General features: G+C 42.4%; 1 protein-coding gene across 1 annotated transcript; it reads right to left on the bottom strand.

The window, feature by feature from the left end:
• Positions 1-448: 448 nt before the first annotated feature.
• Positions 449-17,653, bottom strand: zbtb10 (zinc finger and BTB domain containing 10). Its single transcript, XM_007249310.4, has 4 exons — positions 16,558-17,653; positions 10,732-11,653; positions 4,523-4,698; positions 449-3,474 (listed from the first exon to the last, which is right to left on the bottom strand). Exons 1-4 carry the CDS (start codon positions 17,275-17,277, stop codon positions 3,172-3,174), a joined length of 2,121 nt encoding a protein of 706 aa, XP_007249372.1. The 5' UTR covers positions 17,278-17,653; the 3' UTR covers positions 449-3,171.
• Between the last annotated feature and the right edge of the window lie 64 nt (positions 17,654-17,717).

The following is a 17,717-nucleotide window of genomic DNA, read 5'->3' as shown; positions in this document are numbered from 1 at the left end:
AATGTGCAAAGAGGAATGGTCAAAGATCCCTCTTTCTGTATTCTCCCATCTTGTGAAACATTACAGGAGAAGATTAGGTGCTGTTTTGTTGGCAAAAGGGGGTTGTACAAAGTATTAACATCAGGGGTGCTAATAATTGTGGCACACATGATTTGATGTTAAATAATTATTTCTTAATGTGGGATTTTTTTCCTACTGAATAAATTCACTTGAGTTAAAGGTTGTATTTTACTCTTTTTTTTCATCGTGGTCCTATATTATGTTGAACAAAACTCAATTTATGAGAAGCTAAAGAACACATCTTAACCAGGGGTGCCAATAATTATGGAGGGCACTGTATTTTTTTACGTTTTTGAACAAGTAGTCAATATTAGATTACAATATTTAAATAACCATCCCCATCCTGCTCCCTCCCACAAACAATAAGTAACTGAAACAAATTCGCAGGTCAGAGCAATATCAAAGTTTTATTTTAAAATTTATTATAGAGGAACAGTAGTACAACTGAAACAGAAAGGAGAATGTATTTATCTTAAAATCTTGAAAAAAACATAAAAAGAGTAACCTGATTTGATTTGTGTTTGAGGTGAGCCCAAGGCCCTGTTTGCATCACTGTAAGATAGTTGAAAAATACATCTTTAAAACGGCTTTAAAAAAATACAGCTGGAAAAAACCTTCATCTGTAGTGTTCCGTTTTTTTTTTTTTTTGTTGGTTATGTCCATATACAGCATAAAATGTAAGGAGCTAGTTGTCTTGAGTTCATCAGATACACAGACAAAATGAGAAAGAAGAAAGAACCAACAGCGTGTTAGGGTGAACAAGCACACGTGTGAACAGAAAAAGGATGGAGAAGACAACAAAAGCCAGGCCAAGGTTTAGAACAAGTTAACTGCAGCCATGATCCATTACCTTAGTCAACAACTTAAATATCTGTTCATATATATTTATATATTTCTAGATATATTTCATATACTTTATAAAATGTGATTTTTATTACATACAATAATATATATAATAAATTAAATCACACTTATATATATATATATATATATATCCTTCCCACAGTGATCTGAAGGTGTAAATAATACAAACAGGATGAATATCTTCTATACATCTTAAAATACACTTTCATCTGGAGTAAAGGGAAAGATAAACATACTCTGTATCATTATAGCACTTCAATATATATCCACTGCATATGAACAGAAACTGCTGTTCCTAGGTTTTAACCCACAAACAATATTTCTTAGAAGATTTTTTTAAGGAAATAAAAAAATGAAAAACATCATAGAAAGGACAAATAAAACAATATATGCATCTAGGGTAAAGTGAATGATTTTGGAATAAAACATTTAAATCTGACAACATACACAAGCAAGGATTTACACTAAACAGGTTACCTGGCTTTTTCATACATTAATTCAACATTAATTAAACAACAATTTGGTAGGACAAATAGAAATTAACAGTCTTGATTGCATTTGAGTCAATATATAGATATATTTCTAATATTAAATAATGAAATGTTCAATAAAATGTAAAAAAAAAAAAAAAAAGAAGAAGAAGAAGAAGAAGAAGAAGAAGAAAAAAATAAGATCCGCATGGACTAAACAGTTTTCTTTTATTTCCATCCAGACCGGCTTTGGGGAAATAAGAAGCAGTAAGTGCGGCTCCATGTTTCTCCATAGAGCTTCACTTTTTTTACATTACCATAACCAAAGTGTTTCTTACTCGGCAGTCTTTACACTACATAAAGTCAAATATAATGATTGTAAATAGATGGATTTTTTTTTGCACTAAAACAGAACTTCATACATCCCACACAATCCACTTTCTTTACTACACCACCTTACACACATCATTCAAGTGATTATCAGTATGCTCAGTACCTCATCACACCAATTCAGGAAGGTCTGAAACTTTGGGTCGTCTTTACATGTTCTGCCGGTAGATTAACCAAAAATAAAATAAAAAATAAAGTGAAAACAAACAAACAAAAAAAATAGTGTGTGTATGTACATATACATATATATATATATGTGTGTGTGTGTGTGTGTATGTGTTTGTGCATTAAATTAAAATAAAAACAATGGCAAAGCATACCTGATAGGCTCTTTAGCACAACAGTGTTACATACAGAGCTGATTAGTATATCTGAGTTGAGTAGGCTTTACGATTATTAACATCATATACAGCTTGTAGGTCCAGTATTTCAAAAAAACAAGCGTTACAGCACCAAACGTTTCCATCATTTGGCAAAATTCAAGCTTTAAGTGAATGTCAAAATGCTCTATAAAGTGTTACTGTGATGCTGTGATTCATATAAAGCTAGCAATAATATATTCCCCTTATACTTTCTTCTTTTTTTTATATACTTTCTATTTTTCTCTGCTTTACGATATCTCTCAGCATGTTCAGTAGTTTGTGTCCTGCCAAATCTTGGTGTGCATTCTGCTTGGCACAATGGCACAGCCCCAATATAACTTAATCATAAATATGGCTGTGGTCGATCAAAGTCACAAAACAGATTCTTTTGGTTCCAAGATTTGTGCAGGTATAAAGGAAAGGAAATATAGCTCATACATACATTTCTCATGACAACTAAAACATATATCTACACAAAGTGAGAGGAAAGGAAAGAAAATCTTCCTGTAGGCAACATCTGCTCAATGCTCTGTCTTTCAAATCTGAATAGCCATCTGAGCTCAGTGGATGTTCAGACCAGACAGGAAGCACAGCCTACAACGGAACTTCTCTCATCAGACAAGAAAAAAAAAAAAAAAACATAATATCAATTTAATAAGACCATAATATCTTTCTTCATAAATTAAATAATTAATATTTAAGATGATTGGCCTATTGTAACTTAAAACACTGTACACCATCATACCCTAGAAAAGGAGGGAAAAATACATCACTGAAAAAACCTGATTTTCATAAATCATCTCTTTCATCTCAATCAGGCAGTTAGGCCCAGACTCTCTGACAAACAATAATCTTTACATCTTGGAGTCCCTATCTACCAAAGCTTTTTAATATATTTTCTCTTTAACATACACGTTACCGTGCAACCACAAGGTTTGATAGCACTTTGGAGTTGTTGATTGTTTCCCAGCTATTTTTTTTCTTTGTGTATTTTTTTTTGTTTTGTTTAAGTTGCATTTAATAACTTAGTCCTCCTCGGGGGTGGCACCCGTGTCACCCTCCCAGTTGGATTGGTCGATCTCGTTAGGCTCCTCCCCATCGCCCTCCTCCACCATGTCCTCGTCTCCCTCCGCCGTTTCCTCGAAGTCGTCGTCGCGGGCGAACTCCAGCTCCTGCATGCCCTCCAGGCCCTGTGTGGCCTGGTGCGAATCGGCACAGTCCACACACACCCCGTAGCGGCGCGAACCGTGCCGGATTCCCACACTAGCAGCCAGCATGAAAATCTTCTTACACACCATGCACTTGTACTTCTTATCCTTCTTGTGCACCTGCAAGATGAGGGAGAGTGGTGTTAAGGACCTGAAAATGAGAAATTAAATACAGAAAAAAGGAAACACTACAAGAGAGCTAGTAAAAATTAAGCATGAACCTGAGAAATGGAAACTGCTGCATGAGAAAGTACTCCAAATGTACAGACTAGGTTCTGCTATGGCCTAAAGCTGAAATCAGTATGCTGGGGAAGCTTATAAACCTAAGCAGTGATGATATACAAGTATTGTAATATTACTTTTGTAAAATCCTGTAACTTCCTTCTGGTCTGCATCTGAAGAGGTGATGCAGATTAAAAAAATAGTTCTCCAAAGCGCTGGGAAAAAGATTTTTTGTTTTTATTCTAAGACAAAATCATCACCTAGTTACTGTAATCTAAAAAAAAAAAAAGAATTTACAATGACTATATATAAAAAAAAAAAAACAGGTCTATTACGGTTCCATTTCCTTTTGTTCTACAAAATTGACGGGCCAAAATTGTTTTCTGTTGTTAAATTGGCAACCAGAGTCTGTACTGTAGACCAGAGGTGGAGTCAGGCTCGCCTAATCATTCTTGAAAAAGCGTCCAATATTACTTTCATTTACTCAGCAATGCAGATGATCTGTTGCAGCCAAAGCAGTCAATTATTTCAAAAACAGATTATTTTAAAAACTGGAATTAAATACTAGCGAAGGAAAAGAAGATGAAAAATTGTCACCGAAACATACGGAGATGGGTGCAGCTACACAATATACTGCAACCAGCCAGTAGGGGGGCTAGACCTGTGATCATTTCACTTTTGAGAGACATTGCAGTGTCCAGGTCCAGGCTGTCTACAGTCACTAAATGTGAAAACAACTACTACCTTAGTCACGAGTAAAAGCTGTAAAAATATGGATAATAACTTAACTAAGTTATAGTGACAAACCAAATTATGATTTTGTTGTTTTGCCTAGACCTACAAGACTATGTCAGTGAGAATGCCTGTTTAGAATATCTTTATTACACTTAGCAACTCTTGTTAGGTAACACTCTGAAAATGATTAGCGTCTGTGTTTCCATCTCACCAAGGAATGTCTCTTGACGTGCTCTCGGCGGGTGAACAGCTTCCCGCAGATGTCACAGCTGAAGGAGCGCACGCCGGAGTGGATGATCAGGTGTCTCTTTAGTGTTCGCCGGTGCTTGGCAATGTAGTTACAGTGGGGACACTTTAGCTTATTCAGAGCAGTGTCGGACGTTTCGCCTAAAATTACACAAACACACACAAGAACACACACCTCGTTAGTGCCCTGCTTTTACACCAGTTCCTGTAAAACAAACAGCAGGTGATCTGTGAGAGGAGATGAGTTATCTAGCCTAGTTTCCCATCTCGGAGTTCACAACCTTCTCCATTTTGTTTGGTGAGCTCTGCAGCTCAGTGGCCGGTCTGTGGTTCAGTGTGGCCTATAAAGAGTTAGTGAGAGAGAGGCGCAGGCAGTGGGGCTGTTTTATTATTGTGAGGATAAATATCGTGTTTATGAGTGAAAGGGAAAAACACACTCCCTTTAGCATTCCTCACAAACAGAGAGCTACGCAACCTCGTGAACTACTGTCAGTTGCTATGGCAACTCCGTAGCAGAGGCCATAACTATATTAGCGTAATGTAATTTTACCAACGACAAGAGGGAAAAAAAAAAACTGCATGAAGAGGCATGCTATTTGTTTATCTGAAACACTTTACAGAGTAGTGAGCAATAGGGGTGTGGCATATCATATTGTATACAATAACACTTATTTTTTTTATAATCCAAAAATGAATGTCATGTTCATAGCAGTATTCTATTTTATTTTTTCAGAAATCTATTTTGCATTTGTGAGACATTTCTTTAATTAGAATTTTATAGCTTGCAGTTTATATGAAGTCACTAACCATTCTGTACTTTAAATGTTATGGTAGTTTTTTGTTTTATTACAATATTTTATGCTACCTAATTTGTTTTGCATTATTATTAAAAAGATTATAAACAGACAAAAGTTTTTTTATGGATTTTTTAAATCTGTTAAACTTTCGCATTAATTTTGCAGCGGTATATTCTAGAAATGTATTTAAAAATAATTTTCAGTGTTTAGTCATAACACCATGAATACTGTTATCACAAAAACATTGCAAAATCTTAGCACCATATCACCCTCCCCTAGTGCGTGACATGCTGGAATGAAGGCTCCAGTGCCAGTCCTCTGTTTTTAATGCCCCTGAAAGCATGCAGCACACACCCCCGTCCTGTTGGGAGTGGTGCCTGCCTGGCCTGCTACGGTTAAGCAGAGCACGGCTCTCTCTCCCTGTATACTACGCCACGCTGAACGGGGGAGTCCAGCTTTGTTTGAGCCAAAACGGCCAAAACAAAAGGGTCGTCAAGCAGGTTGCCAAGGGTCTGACGAGAGCCAGATCACCTGGGAATTCAACTGAGACTCCACACACACCACCGTGTGGACTGAAGAAGAGCTGCCAGCAAATCACAGGTTCTTCCCCCTGTCTGTTAAGCAGTCTTAAAAGTTCAATATGTTACCATGTGCAAGTCAGGTACACACCTAGGATCAGACTTTGCCATTAAAATATTACTCAGGATGGTTAATCATCAAACTGCAGTTTCAGGTGGTGCAGTGCTGTTTTAATTTGTGAGAAAAGAAACCGCTGGGACTGCACACGTCATGCAGTGTGTCATGAAGATTGAGCCAAGCCTTTTTATAGCACAACATGGTTGTACCAGTATTTTGATCGTAATATCAAATTATATTGGAGGAATTAAAAAAAAAAAAAAAAGAAAGAAAAAAAAAAGTTTTATCCGTTAGCTTTAAAGTCTACAGCAAAAATGTACCCTTTGGAAACCTGAAGCAACAAATTTCTGGAATAATGACAATCATCTACTGAACCTACAGGACTTTCTGATTGTTAGAAAAGTAATATGGAAACAGAAATGGCAAAAATAACAAAATTGTACCATATTATGATTATCTAATTTGATCCCCTTTTCTCCACAATCTGGAAGACCAATTACCTCACCCACTCTTTAGTTCTCTCTATCACTAGAAATGCTCCTGATAGTCAGTGCTTGAAGAACACTGACCCAACTGCACTTTACATGACAGAGAATATAATTAGTCCAGTTTAACAGAAAGAAAAAGGATCTGTTGCTTCTGATGCACCGAGATAAATACTGTGATCAAATATTTTACCATATCACAGGCCTAGTGGGAAATTCTTTTTTGGAGAGCAGTGGTGGTCCCCAGCCTGACCTTGGAGGACCCAGGAAAAAGGAAACACTTAAAAGTAGTGTGTTGGTTCAGAAAACCTCTAAAACATACAGGGAAAGGGATCCTCCATGCCCAGAGGAGAGAGCCCTTATTATACTCTCAATGTTATGTCTTCGAAATCTACACCAAAGGCAATGTATCAGAACTGTGGACCAACAAAATGTCCGGTATCCTAGCAACAAGGGCTAAATGTTGATAATTTCACCATAAGTCAGTGACACAATGTCATCATATTAATATATCTACTCCAAGTATCCAAGATCGGATACTCAGACAAATACAATGTAATCTGCCTCTGTTTTTTTTCTATATTAAGCAAGGTATAGCTTGAAGTGTTTGATTTAATTTGCCTTACGTGATCTTTTATGTCTTGCGACATGAATATTGCGCATGCCTGCAATTGCGATGACCATGCTGAAACACTATAGAGTGCAGCCCTAACGGCAACCAACTACTAGACCTACCAAACCTTTTGAATTTTAAAAGATTAAGGAGCAATTTATTTTTGAAGCTAGGGGCCATTAAGGAACCCATAAATCACAATTTAGTGTTTACTCTACAACATACCCGATCCAGCAATTCAGCTAAAAGACTATCCTGAGTTCATGATGGTGGGTTGAAGCAGGAAACCAGAACTGGGTCGAGAACCACTGGCTTGGAGCCCCCTTATTACACACCCAATGCTGTTTTCTTTGAAAGCTACATCAAAAGGAACCTTCTGGAAACTTTAACCAGGAAGGAACTTTTTATTTATTTGGTCTTAAATTATTGTTACACAAGAAAATAAATGGGTTTCTAGTGTGAATTGTGCAAAATGTGGGGAAAATGTGTTGCATCTTGATAGCATGTCCTTTGGTAATATATATAAATGTTTGTTACCCAGCAATTATGCCGTTATGCAAAGAAAACTGCCCTTATTATTCTCCCAACACTCTCCTTGCTGGGAATCTTGGAGGCTTTTCTGTGGGACTGGGCTGGCCAGCTTGGTGAGGGCACACAATGGGAGAGCACAGTAATGGGCTGAGGGCCTGAGTGGTCTTCACCCAGTAATTGCTCCATCTGTACACTAGCCAAAAGCCCTTGAGGACATATGCATTTACTGGTATGACTACAACAGCTAGTATGAAGCTTGCCCTCACTCGCTGTCGATCTTGATTAAAACACATCCTGAAAACATGTCACGAATACCTGCTCAGAGAAGTTGTAGCGGCTCTAGACTGCCTCTGTTGGTGTATATGCATGTGTGTGAGTGTGGTATGAGTGTAAATGTGTGTCAGTGTGTGGAGATAATGTGTAAATGGCTGACAGAATCCCTACCACTGGATCATCTTTCAGGAGGCAGGTTGGGGGGCTGGCAGGCCAAAGCTGTTAGATCCCACTGTAAAGGCCTGTAGTGCGAGCCTGTTCTGCCTGGGTCAATATTTGGAATGGCAGGGACGGACGCTCTGCATTAGGGAGGATTAGGGCGGGACGACCCCTGGCAGCTTTGCACCTCCAGAGAACTGGGGGGGGGTTGCGGGGGGAGTGCTTGTGGGAGCGCATGGATGTGCGCGTGTGTATGTTTAGCTGCGGCAGTTGCAAATGGTTTGGAAGCGATTCAAGTATTTACGACAGTGAATCCTGTTCTGGGCAATGTAGAAAGACCAGACAGGTTCTTACAACAAATACATACAAGCAACTCTACCAGATCTTTCAGCAGTTTTAGAGACTTAAGCAGAGAAAAAGCCACTGGTCTGGTGTCTTCACAACGGCCGTTAAGCAAGTGTGTGTGTAAAGGAAAAGCTCTGAGTGTAAAAGGAAGTAGGCTGTGTGTCAATACACTCCTCTCCCTCACACACGAACGCACCAAAGTGTGTGCCATGGGCACCGGGCCGCTCCATATTAAAGTGCCCTGAGGAATAGGAGCTAAGCGCATTTGAGAGCATTTAGGGAGCCTGAGGGAAGAATGTTTCCCCAGCTTTACTTCATTATCCCGCATTAGGAGAACACGTCGGTGGTGGAGGGAGAAAAAAAAAAAGAAAAGAAAAGAAAGAAGAAGCAGCAGCAGCAGCGCAACCCCTTCTCAGTACCACACCACTTAATACATGATATCATTTCACGCTCTGCTGTGCTTAATGGGGGGAGAGTCTGAGGCTTGACAGCTCCACAGGCCAGAGATTACGCAGGTTTGTGTGGTATGAGGAAGGCGAAGAGGCAGCCAGCTTAATAAGGACACAGGCACACTGACTGGCCCTCTAATTAAAAGGAGAGATGGCTCGTGTCCCTGCAAACTACACACACCCCAGCCACGCAGTTCTGCAGAAAAGCAATCTTGATGTAAGACCATGGCTGGCAGGGTGCCATAAGCAAAGGTCGGGGCATGACTATGTGAGTGTGTGTAAGAATGTGCTTAAGCAATATAGGAGATGTCCCTGTTTACAGGAAAAGGCCTCCAGCTAGCCACGGCAGACATTACAAAGCTAAAGTAGAAATGAAGGAGTATCTCAGATGTGGCGAATCATTCCAATGACAAAGCAAAGCAAACACTGGACATTCCAGAAATACTCGCCAATATTTTCCACCGACTTGCAGATATGATCATTTGTTAGGATTTTTTTTCCCCAGACTGAAAGAAAAAGAAACCAAAACCATTTCACACTTGTGATTACTTGTAGATTAAAGATTATGATCTCTTGACTATAGGTACAGAATGATTAAAGCTATTATCTTAGCTTTAGCTTCCTGCACCCCTCAATATTTTCCTAATATGCATCCCTAACACAAATGTCTTGCGTGACAAAGAGCTGCATAATAGCACAATGGTTATTCTAGTTCCTCTGGTTGTCTTTTATAGGTCCTTTTTATTCTTACTGCTTTACATACAGCAAATATAGAACTACTGAACTCTAGATACATAAAACATTTGCCCAAATACCATCCACACTACCCTATAGTTCAGCTTCTATGCAGTAATGGCAATTCTTTTATCAGATGGCATGGGTGGCTGGTTACTGAAAATGACTGGCTTTACAGATGATCCAATCATGACACACAGCTGTCTCTAATATTTCATCTGAAATATGGCTCAGCACAATTGGAATTAGATGGAAATCTGACTTATACTGTTCTTCGTTATTTTGTAATTGTGCTACGTCTGCAAAACCTCTGGATTGAAACCTAGGCAACCTTGGCCATAATCCAAGTGAGAAATTGAACAGTGCTCAAGAGTATCGGCACATAATGCTGGCCCTGTGTGTGTGTGTGTGTCTATGTTGTCCTGTGGGCTTAAATTACACTGGCTGGTTGGAAACCTGTAAGACTTAAAATTCAAAAATTTAGTACTTTAAAAAATTTATCCACATCACACACATTACGCAGAATACTGTTGATGTAGTCCCAGCAAACTGAACAAAAGCCCAAAACTAATACACTATTAAGATAGAGGTGATTTAAATGCGCACTTGAACAAAGCTATAGAGGAACCACCTTACTTAACGTAAAGAATAATTGCAAACAAAAAGGTTAACAGAAACATAGTTCGTTACAAACCAAAAGTGGTTCTTCTTTAATACAGTGTGATTTAAGACACCTTTCATTTTTAGAGAGTAGAAGTTTGGTTAAACAGCTTGAGAAAACAGAGGTTCTCTCCGTCTCTGTGTGTGCGTGTGTGAAGTCAAGGACACAAGTACCAACTATTTAACATAACAGCCTCCACTCAAAACAGAGCTGCAGCCTTATTCAAATAAAGCCCTGGGCCTCAGCTTCAGAAACGTTGAACACAAAAGGCATTAGCAGCACACCTGCACGAGAGCACAAAGCACATTTTTCTTTCATGTGTCTTCTCTTAATAGCAAAAACACCTTCAGCAGAAAAGGAAGCGCAGCTAAATTTGATCTGGTGTGACCCCATCCAAAATGGCAACTCCTGTTATCTTTTGAGGAGCCATTTTATGTGTGTGAGAGTGTGTGTTTGCTGTGAACGTTACTGTGAGGACACGTGCTTTTACCTGCATTCTCTGAGAGATAAGAGTAGTCCTCTCTTGTAAAGGAAGCGGACGGCTGGATGAACATGCCCTCGTCGAAACCCTCTTCCGGCTCGGGCGGGATGTTGTAGACGAAGCGTCTGGCGATTTGCTTTTTCCGTCTGCCACTGCCCGGCTCTGGCCGCTCCTCCCTCTTCACCGCAGCTCCGGTGCCCGGGGCCGGCTCGTTCCAGACGAACACCGGCCCCGGGCCCTGGGGCTCCGTCTCCGTGGATTCGGAGGAGTTATCCCCTCCCCAGCCCGAGCTCCCCAGTGCGCAGCCCTCCCCCGCCGATACGTCCACGTCGCTGGGCTCCTCCTTAACTTGCCCACTGGCCTTAATGGACAACTTGGACAGGATGCTGGTGGCCCAGAAGTTGCTGGGCTTCTTATCAGCACCCAGACTGTCCTTAGGCACCGTCCGCCGCTTGTTGTAGTCCACCACCACAGAGTCGGGGGCTTCTTGCTTGATGCTGATGTTCAGAGCATCTTTGATGAAGGCGCGGCACGACTGCACTACTTCGGTCATTTGCAGGTAGCTGGCCACGGACATCACCTCAATAGCATTTTGGCTAGTCAGCAGCAGGTTGCCAGAGTAGAGGAAGTCCAGGATAACAGAGAAACCTTGTACAGCAGCTACGTCTAGGTGTGTGATGGTGGTTTGGTCACAGCTTTCGCTTTTGGTCAGGCAGTAGAGGGTCTTGAAGTAGCGGCTGCCCGCGACCAGGATGTTTTTGTGCGCCCTGAACACCTGGCCGCCAACCACAATGTTGACGTCGCAGAGGATACCGCTCTTGCGCTGCTTGTCCAGCTCTTGGAGCAGCTGGTAGCAGTAGGAGTTTTCATTTGGCTTGCTCCTGTAGTCATCGACCTCTGTGCCCTCAGCGCCTTCCGGCCTCTCTGTCTCCTAGTGGAGACAAAAAAAATTTAATATTTAAAAAAAAAGAACCCCCACACACACAAGGAGACAAACAGTGTTAGTGCACAGTTTAAACTCAAGGTGGTGGGTGTATGGTGACACTACCACAACAGTGGAACTGGTTTGACCAGCTCTCAAACTGCAGCTCTCTTGGAACTGTATAAGGGTGAAACCCCCCACTCAAACACAAACTGTATCACAAGACACACCCTTCGCAAACCATTTCACTCAGTCGTCTAATGCTCTTAAACTGAAAGATTCATCAGGCCAACACCCTCTTTCTCTCTCGCTCGCTACACTGCTGAAGAGCCTCTAAAGATGGAAAAGAGAAGCAGAACAGACTGGTACCTATCACAGGGAGTATATTCACGCACTACATTTCTGAATTGCAAAGCAGATGTCCTAATCCATGCAGTCATTTATACCACTCAGGCTCAGCATTTTTCCCCTCCTACCACACAGCTGTGTTTTTTGCTCGAGTAATTCAGATTAAATCCATTTCTCAGGGGCGGAGGCCATCCCAGCCCCCCTCCTCCACACTGCAGCCCTTGTCCGGGTGGATGGGGTTTATTACTGTAACGTGGCTCCAGCAGCAGCCAGCCTAACCAGTGGACAGAGAGAGAGAGAAAGAGTGGAAAGATAGAGGGCAACCCCATTTCTCCACACAATGCCAGCCCTTTCCTCCAGGCTCATTGTTCAGTGCTGTTTTTATGCTACACTGAGGCTTTATGTGGCTTACGCTCAGTTTCTTGTGCCATAGCACACATCCATGAAGACAAAGATGTATGAAAACTGCTAGCAAATAGCATATCCCTGTCCAGAATTTAATTATTTTGTTTACGGAACCATCAAGGTAGTTACGAGGTCACTATGCTGTAACTATGTATTTTACAGGAGAACCGAAACTAGGTTTCAAAGGTATCACTCAATGGGGCAGATGGAGGCAGGTTTGAGCGAATAGGGGGGATGTGGCGGCAGAGAGGGAGGAGGGGTTGATATGGGAATGGCTGTCAGTTTGTGGTGTCATATTGTTCTCCATTGTTTTCCTGCTTTGCCTCAAGCAACTGTTTGTTTCGGGGAAAGGCTTTGACACCACGCCTAGCCTTGCTGTGGTAAGTGGTGTTAGTCAACATACTGAGAAGATTGGGGTGGACTCATACTGGTCCAAAATCTACTTTTCTCTCTCTCTCTCTCCCTCTCTCTCACACTCACACACACACACACACACACACACACACTGTCTCCCTGCTTCTGCTCATCCTTTCTCCAGATGTGCCACGTGTTAACACCGAGCTGGAGAACAGATGCTTTCAGAGGAGCCCCAACACTTGCTGTCCAAATGAGGCTGTGGTGACAGTCGACTTTTTACGTGGCCCGTTCTTTTCCATGAAAAAGAATTCTTCACCCTCTGACCACTGAATGGGAAAGAATGGAAAAATCCAAACCACGCAGCCTAATAGACTGGCCTCTAGTAGTAAAATAGTAATGAAACTATAAACAACCACTTTAACACAGTTAGATGTGATCTAGAAGCGTTATTAAAAATACAGGGGAAAAAAGACCCTTTCAAACTGTGTCGCACACGAAACCCACAGTGGTTTCTCTGTTTCTGGTTTCACACCTCAGACTTTCGGTTTGATGTGGAACAGGAACACAATACAACCACCACCACTAATACTGCTCCCCATGTTTGTTGCTGCTTTGCGCTCTGCTAGCGACCTGTTACTATGTCATCCATCGGTTTAGTGTAAACTCAAAACATCTCGGATTGTAAACAGGAGTACCCTCCCAAAACGTCAACACATCAGCCTTACAAACTTGTTTACCTCTTAACTCTGCCATGTGATTCTACATTAGGCTAATCATGAAGCTAATCATGCTACAGGCCCTGCACTGTATGTACACGTATGCATAGTATGTGTTTGGATACAGTTTCAGAGTTCATTTGCTGATACTCTGATACCAGTTGGGGATCAATAACACATAACAATAACTATCTCAACCCCCCTTATCAATGGGGCTGAGAGTGTCCCCCCAGACTGGGACAGCAGTTTTGTTTTCTCTGTGCATACCCAACCCTGGGCCAGCCTACCCCTGAGGCCAGAGCTGGGTCCCCTCACCCAGCCCGTCTCACAGATGCACGAACAATGTAGCAGTGTGCTTGACCCAAGGTGTGGGTGGAGAACACCAGGCTCTGGGCCTCCCAACAATGTGGAGAGCTCATCGATGGAGAATTCCAGAGTTCTTCCCCCCAATACACACAGGCCTACATTTCACAAGAGGCAGACAGGGGTTGGGTGGAGCTTCTGTCTCTTCTAAAGCCTCCCTAACAAGAGAAGCAAGGGATGGCAACTTTGAGGACAAAGGCTAGACTCAAGAGCGAAACAACCCAGATACCCCCTATTTGGTTAATTGAGTTACGACCACTGCTCCAACCAGACCTGGACAGGCAAAGATAGTCTGACCTATTGTCTCTGACACTAGGATGATCAGTATAACACACCAGCACAATTATAAAACTCACTTAAGGACTCACGAGCATGCTGAAGAGGTTCTCTTGTTTATTGTTTTTCTAAGAAAAGACATCCTAAACACCACCCTGCACTAATTTACCCCTTTTAAAACCATAGCATTAGCTTACCTTTCCTACGCCTGCCTGAACTGCTCACACTCCTAAAGGCTTTCCTAACTGGCCCAATGACAATTACAATGCAAAAGTAAATATTAAAGCAACTGCGGGTAGCTGTAAGATATCATGATAGATGTTTAAAACAAACACTCCTGCAGAGAAAAGGGAGTTGTGCCAGGGCTGATACTAATCTAAAACAGCGTCTTAACCCTTCTGTTGCTAGGGAGGAGCCCATAATCCCTCCTACTGCTTTCCTCCCTAATTAGTGAAGGGTATAAATTGAGTTAGAGGAACGCTTTAAGTCATCCTGATTAGTATGAACAACTGGCTGCACTCGCAAGGCTATCCTCAGGGATTTTATTAACAAACGAATCAAATTCAGTACGGACGGCCATATATTCAGAGATTCGAGTCGCATGTAGAATTTAAACACATTCCGATCCACCATTCAGAAAGCATGGACAACAGTTTGTCAAGCATTTATTGACAATTTCCTGCTACAGGGCTGAAGGCTCTTCTGAATAATGTGAATAATGGGGTCCAAACGAGGACATAGATTAAAGATTCATTATAAAGCGCTAGGCCTCACCACAGCTCCAAACATACTATCTGAAAATGATCACAGGCACACTATTGATCTCACTTCAATACTGGGTTGAGGAGGGGGGGCACGAGGTCATAGGGTCACATGCTAAATTTATTTATACTTGCCCTCATAGTGATCGGCCAGGTGCATGTCGCACAACGGGCATAGCAGTCACAGGACACTACTCGATTTAGGGGGATTTTGTGTGGACAAGCCGGGTGACGAATCAGCCCTGGATCTTTGAGATGGACCTAAAACAATGCCTTTGATTTAGGAGCCCTAAAGGGGAAGATGAGATGTGCCAGAGGTCACTTTTACAGCCAGGGAACAGAGGGGGGGTTGGGCTGGGCTGGGGCTCCCCAAAGCCTGCTGGTCGAGCTTCTGCCATCACCACGACCTCCCTGGTAATCAACTCAGGTTGCCAAGGCAACTAAGGTTGATAATTGCAGTGCAATGCATGCATGGAGTAAACTGGTCCAATACAAAGGAGGGGAAGTGCACACACCCTTAGCTCTAAACCCAGATTAAAGGGGTTACGCTCAAATGTGACACATAATTCAGTCGGGTGTCCTTTATAAAAAGACAGTTTTTTTTACAGGTTATCTTTAAACAAACCAAGACTATAAAGGATATGTTTATATTTAAGAACTATTCCATTATTTAAGCTGTCATAAGGTTAATATCAAAATGTACAAGACAGAGTGAAAAGTTAATTATAATTACACCTAGGGCTTTACAATATGGATGAAACTAATGTCACATTGACTCATTTTGGTTGATGCAATATCATCCTGATAACAATATGAAAAACTGCTAAGAAAGCCCACAAAAATGAATCTGTCTGTTCTTGTAATATACACTGTAACGTTAATGAATGTCACTCATTGAAATATGCTGTAAATAACGTAGTGAACACTGGAATATTAAAAATGTTTTTTTAATCATACAACCGTTACTTAAACATTTTATATCGTGATATATGAGGATACTGAATTATTGTCCAGCCCTAGTTACACTAACTTACAGTTTAAAACGTAAAGTAGCTAACTAGATATATAGTTAGGTAACTAGACATATAACCTAGCCAGGTTACACGGCTATCAAATATTTTCTAATATTATCGTAACGTTAGACACTAACCTAGCTAACCTACCTTTAAGATAGTTTATTAAAGAGTTTAGCTCACTCTCTGTAACCGTTTAATCCTCACACAGTTTTTAAAGAAGTCAGTAGCCAAATTCCCAGTAACGTATATGTGAACAGCGCTGAAAAGAGACGATTTGAAGACTGTATTCAACTGTCACTGATAAAAATCACAAAGCCAGCTAGCTGGTTTCTCAGGACTGGGAGTGAGCCAGGAAGCAAGCTAGCTAGCGGTTAGCTCGTGTGGTACAAACCCTAGGCTAGGTCAGCTAGCTAGCAACGTTACAATCAGCAGCGGTAGGCTAGTTAGCTTAGCATCTACCTAGCTGGCTAACCTTGCTAGCTAATGGTCTATAGCAGCTCATACTGGTCGAGGAAGACGACAATATTAAAAAGGTTGACCAAATATCCAATATAGCCAAATGTATTAAAGTTTTAATCATATTTTTACAGTATCCTGAGAACGTCCTGGGACCCTGCTAACGTTGACAAGCCCAAACTCAAAAGCTCCGTCCGTGTCGGGAGTAACTTTACCTGTTTGGTCGGGTCGTTCCTGCCGTGCTCCGAGGACAGGTGATGTCTCAGCAGCAAGGCCCGCTTGTAGTTTCGGCTGCCTTTCACCAGCTCGTCGCTGTTGTTAGTGGCAATGTTGTGACACCAAGAGCAAGACATGAGTCCCGACTCTCGATTAAATTTTAGCCAAGGAAACTCCTGCAGCCAGGAGGCTTGGAAAAGCGAGTGTTTCTGGAGCAGCGTCTGCGGTCTCATCTCTACCCAGGGCTTCCTGGCGCCCGCTTCTTCCCGGTCCCCGCCGCTCCCTGCTTCGCCTCGGTCTCGGTCGTCCTCGGAGCCGGTGGCAGCGCCGCTGCCCGCGCCGTCCTCGCTGTTAACGCCGTTGCCTGTCGTCCAGCTCTCGCCCTCCTCCCCCGCGACGTTCGCGTTAGCCGTCCAGCCGATGCTGTCAACGCCTTTACCGACTGTCCATCGACCCCCTTCCGGATCTTCCTCCTCCTCTGCCTCCGGCTCTGTGCTGTCGCTGACGGACCCCCCGCCCTCCACTTTCCCCGGCGACGGTCCTTTCGCTCCCAGATCCCTGTCCTCCTCCTGATCCGGCCTGTTCCCGTTTAAATGCCGATCTTGCCAGGCCTGGGCCTCCCAGCTGTTACCGTTGCTGCCTCGGACACCACTGGAGCCGGTCACGGCTGATCCACCTCCTCGGAAAGCCAGCGACCTGCGGTTTCGTTCTCCGGACATTTTTCCTCAATAAATTAGAACCTACTTTCCCAACGATCTTTATCAATATAATTTACTTTCAGCCCGGCGAAACACGATTACAAATAATCGTTGTTTAAAATGAAATATTCCGCATCGAAATGTTGTGTTTTTTCGCGCTTTGGCCTCCCGGGGAGAGTATGTAGGTTATGCGGAAATAAATAAGGGTTTTAAAGGCATAATGAATTTGAGGGTTTCTGGCTCCGTCCGCGCAGGCCCCGCAGAGGTCGAATGGCAACGACTTTCCCCACAATGCACCTCGCTTCGAGTGAGGGGGGTCGTGGGGCACTTAAAGGAGGATGGGTGGGGGGGTAACTAGAACAGCGAGGGGGGCATTTGTGTTCGCCGAGCGCACCCACAGCTCCCTCCCCGAGCACGCGTTTCATCTTTGGGAGTCGCTTGTCTTGAACTAATAAGTGTGT

The sequence above is a fragment of the Astyanax mexicanus genome, chromosome 3, assembly GCF_023375975.1.
Source record: "Astyanax mexicanus isolate ESR-SI-001 chromosome 3, AstMex3_surface, whole genome shotgun sequence".
Lineage (NCBI taxonomy): Eukaryota > Metazoa > Chordata > Actinopteri > Characiformes > Acestrorhamphidae > Astyanax > Astyanax mexicanus.
Note: the sequence above shows the minus strand (reverse complement) of the source record. Positions and strands in the feature narration are given on the sequence as shown.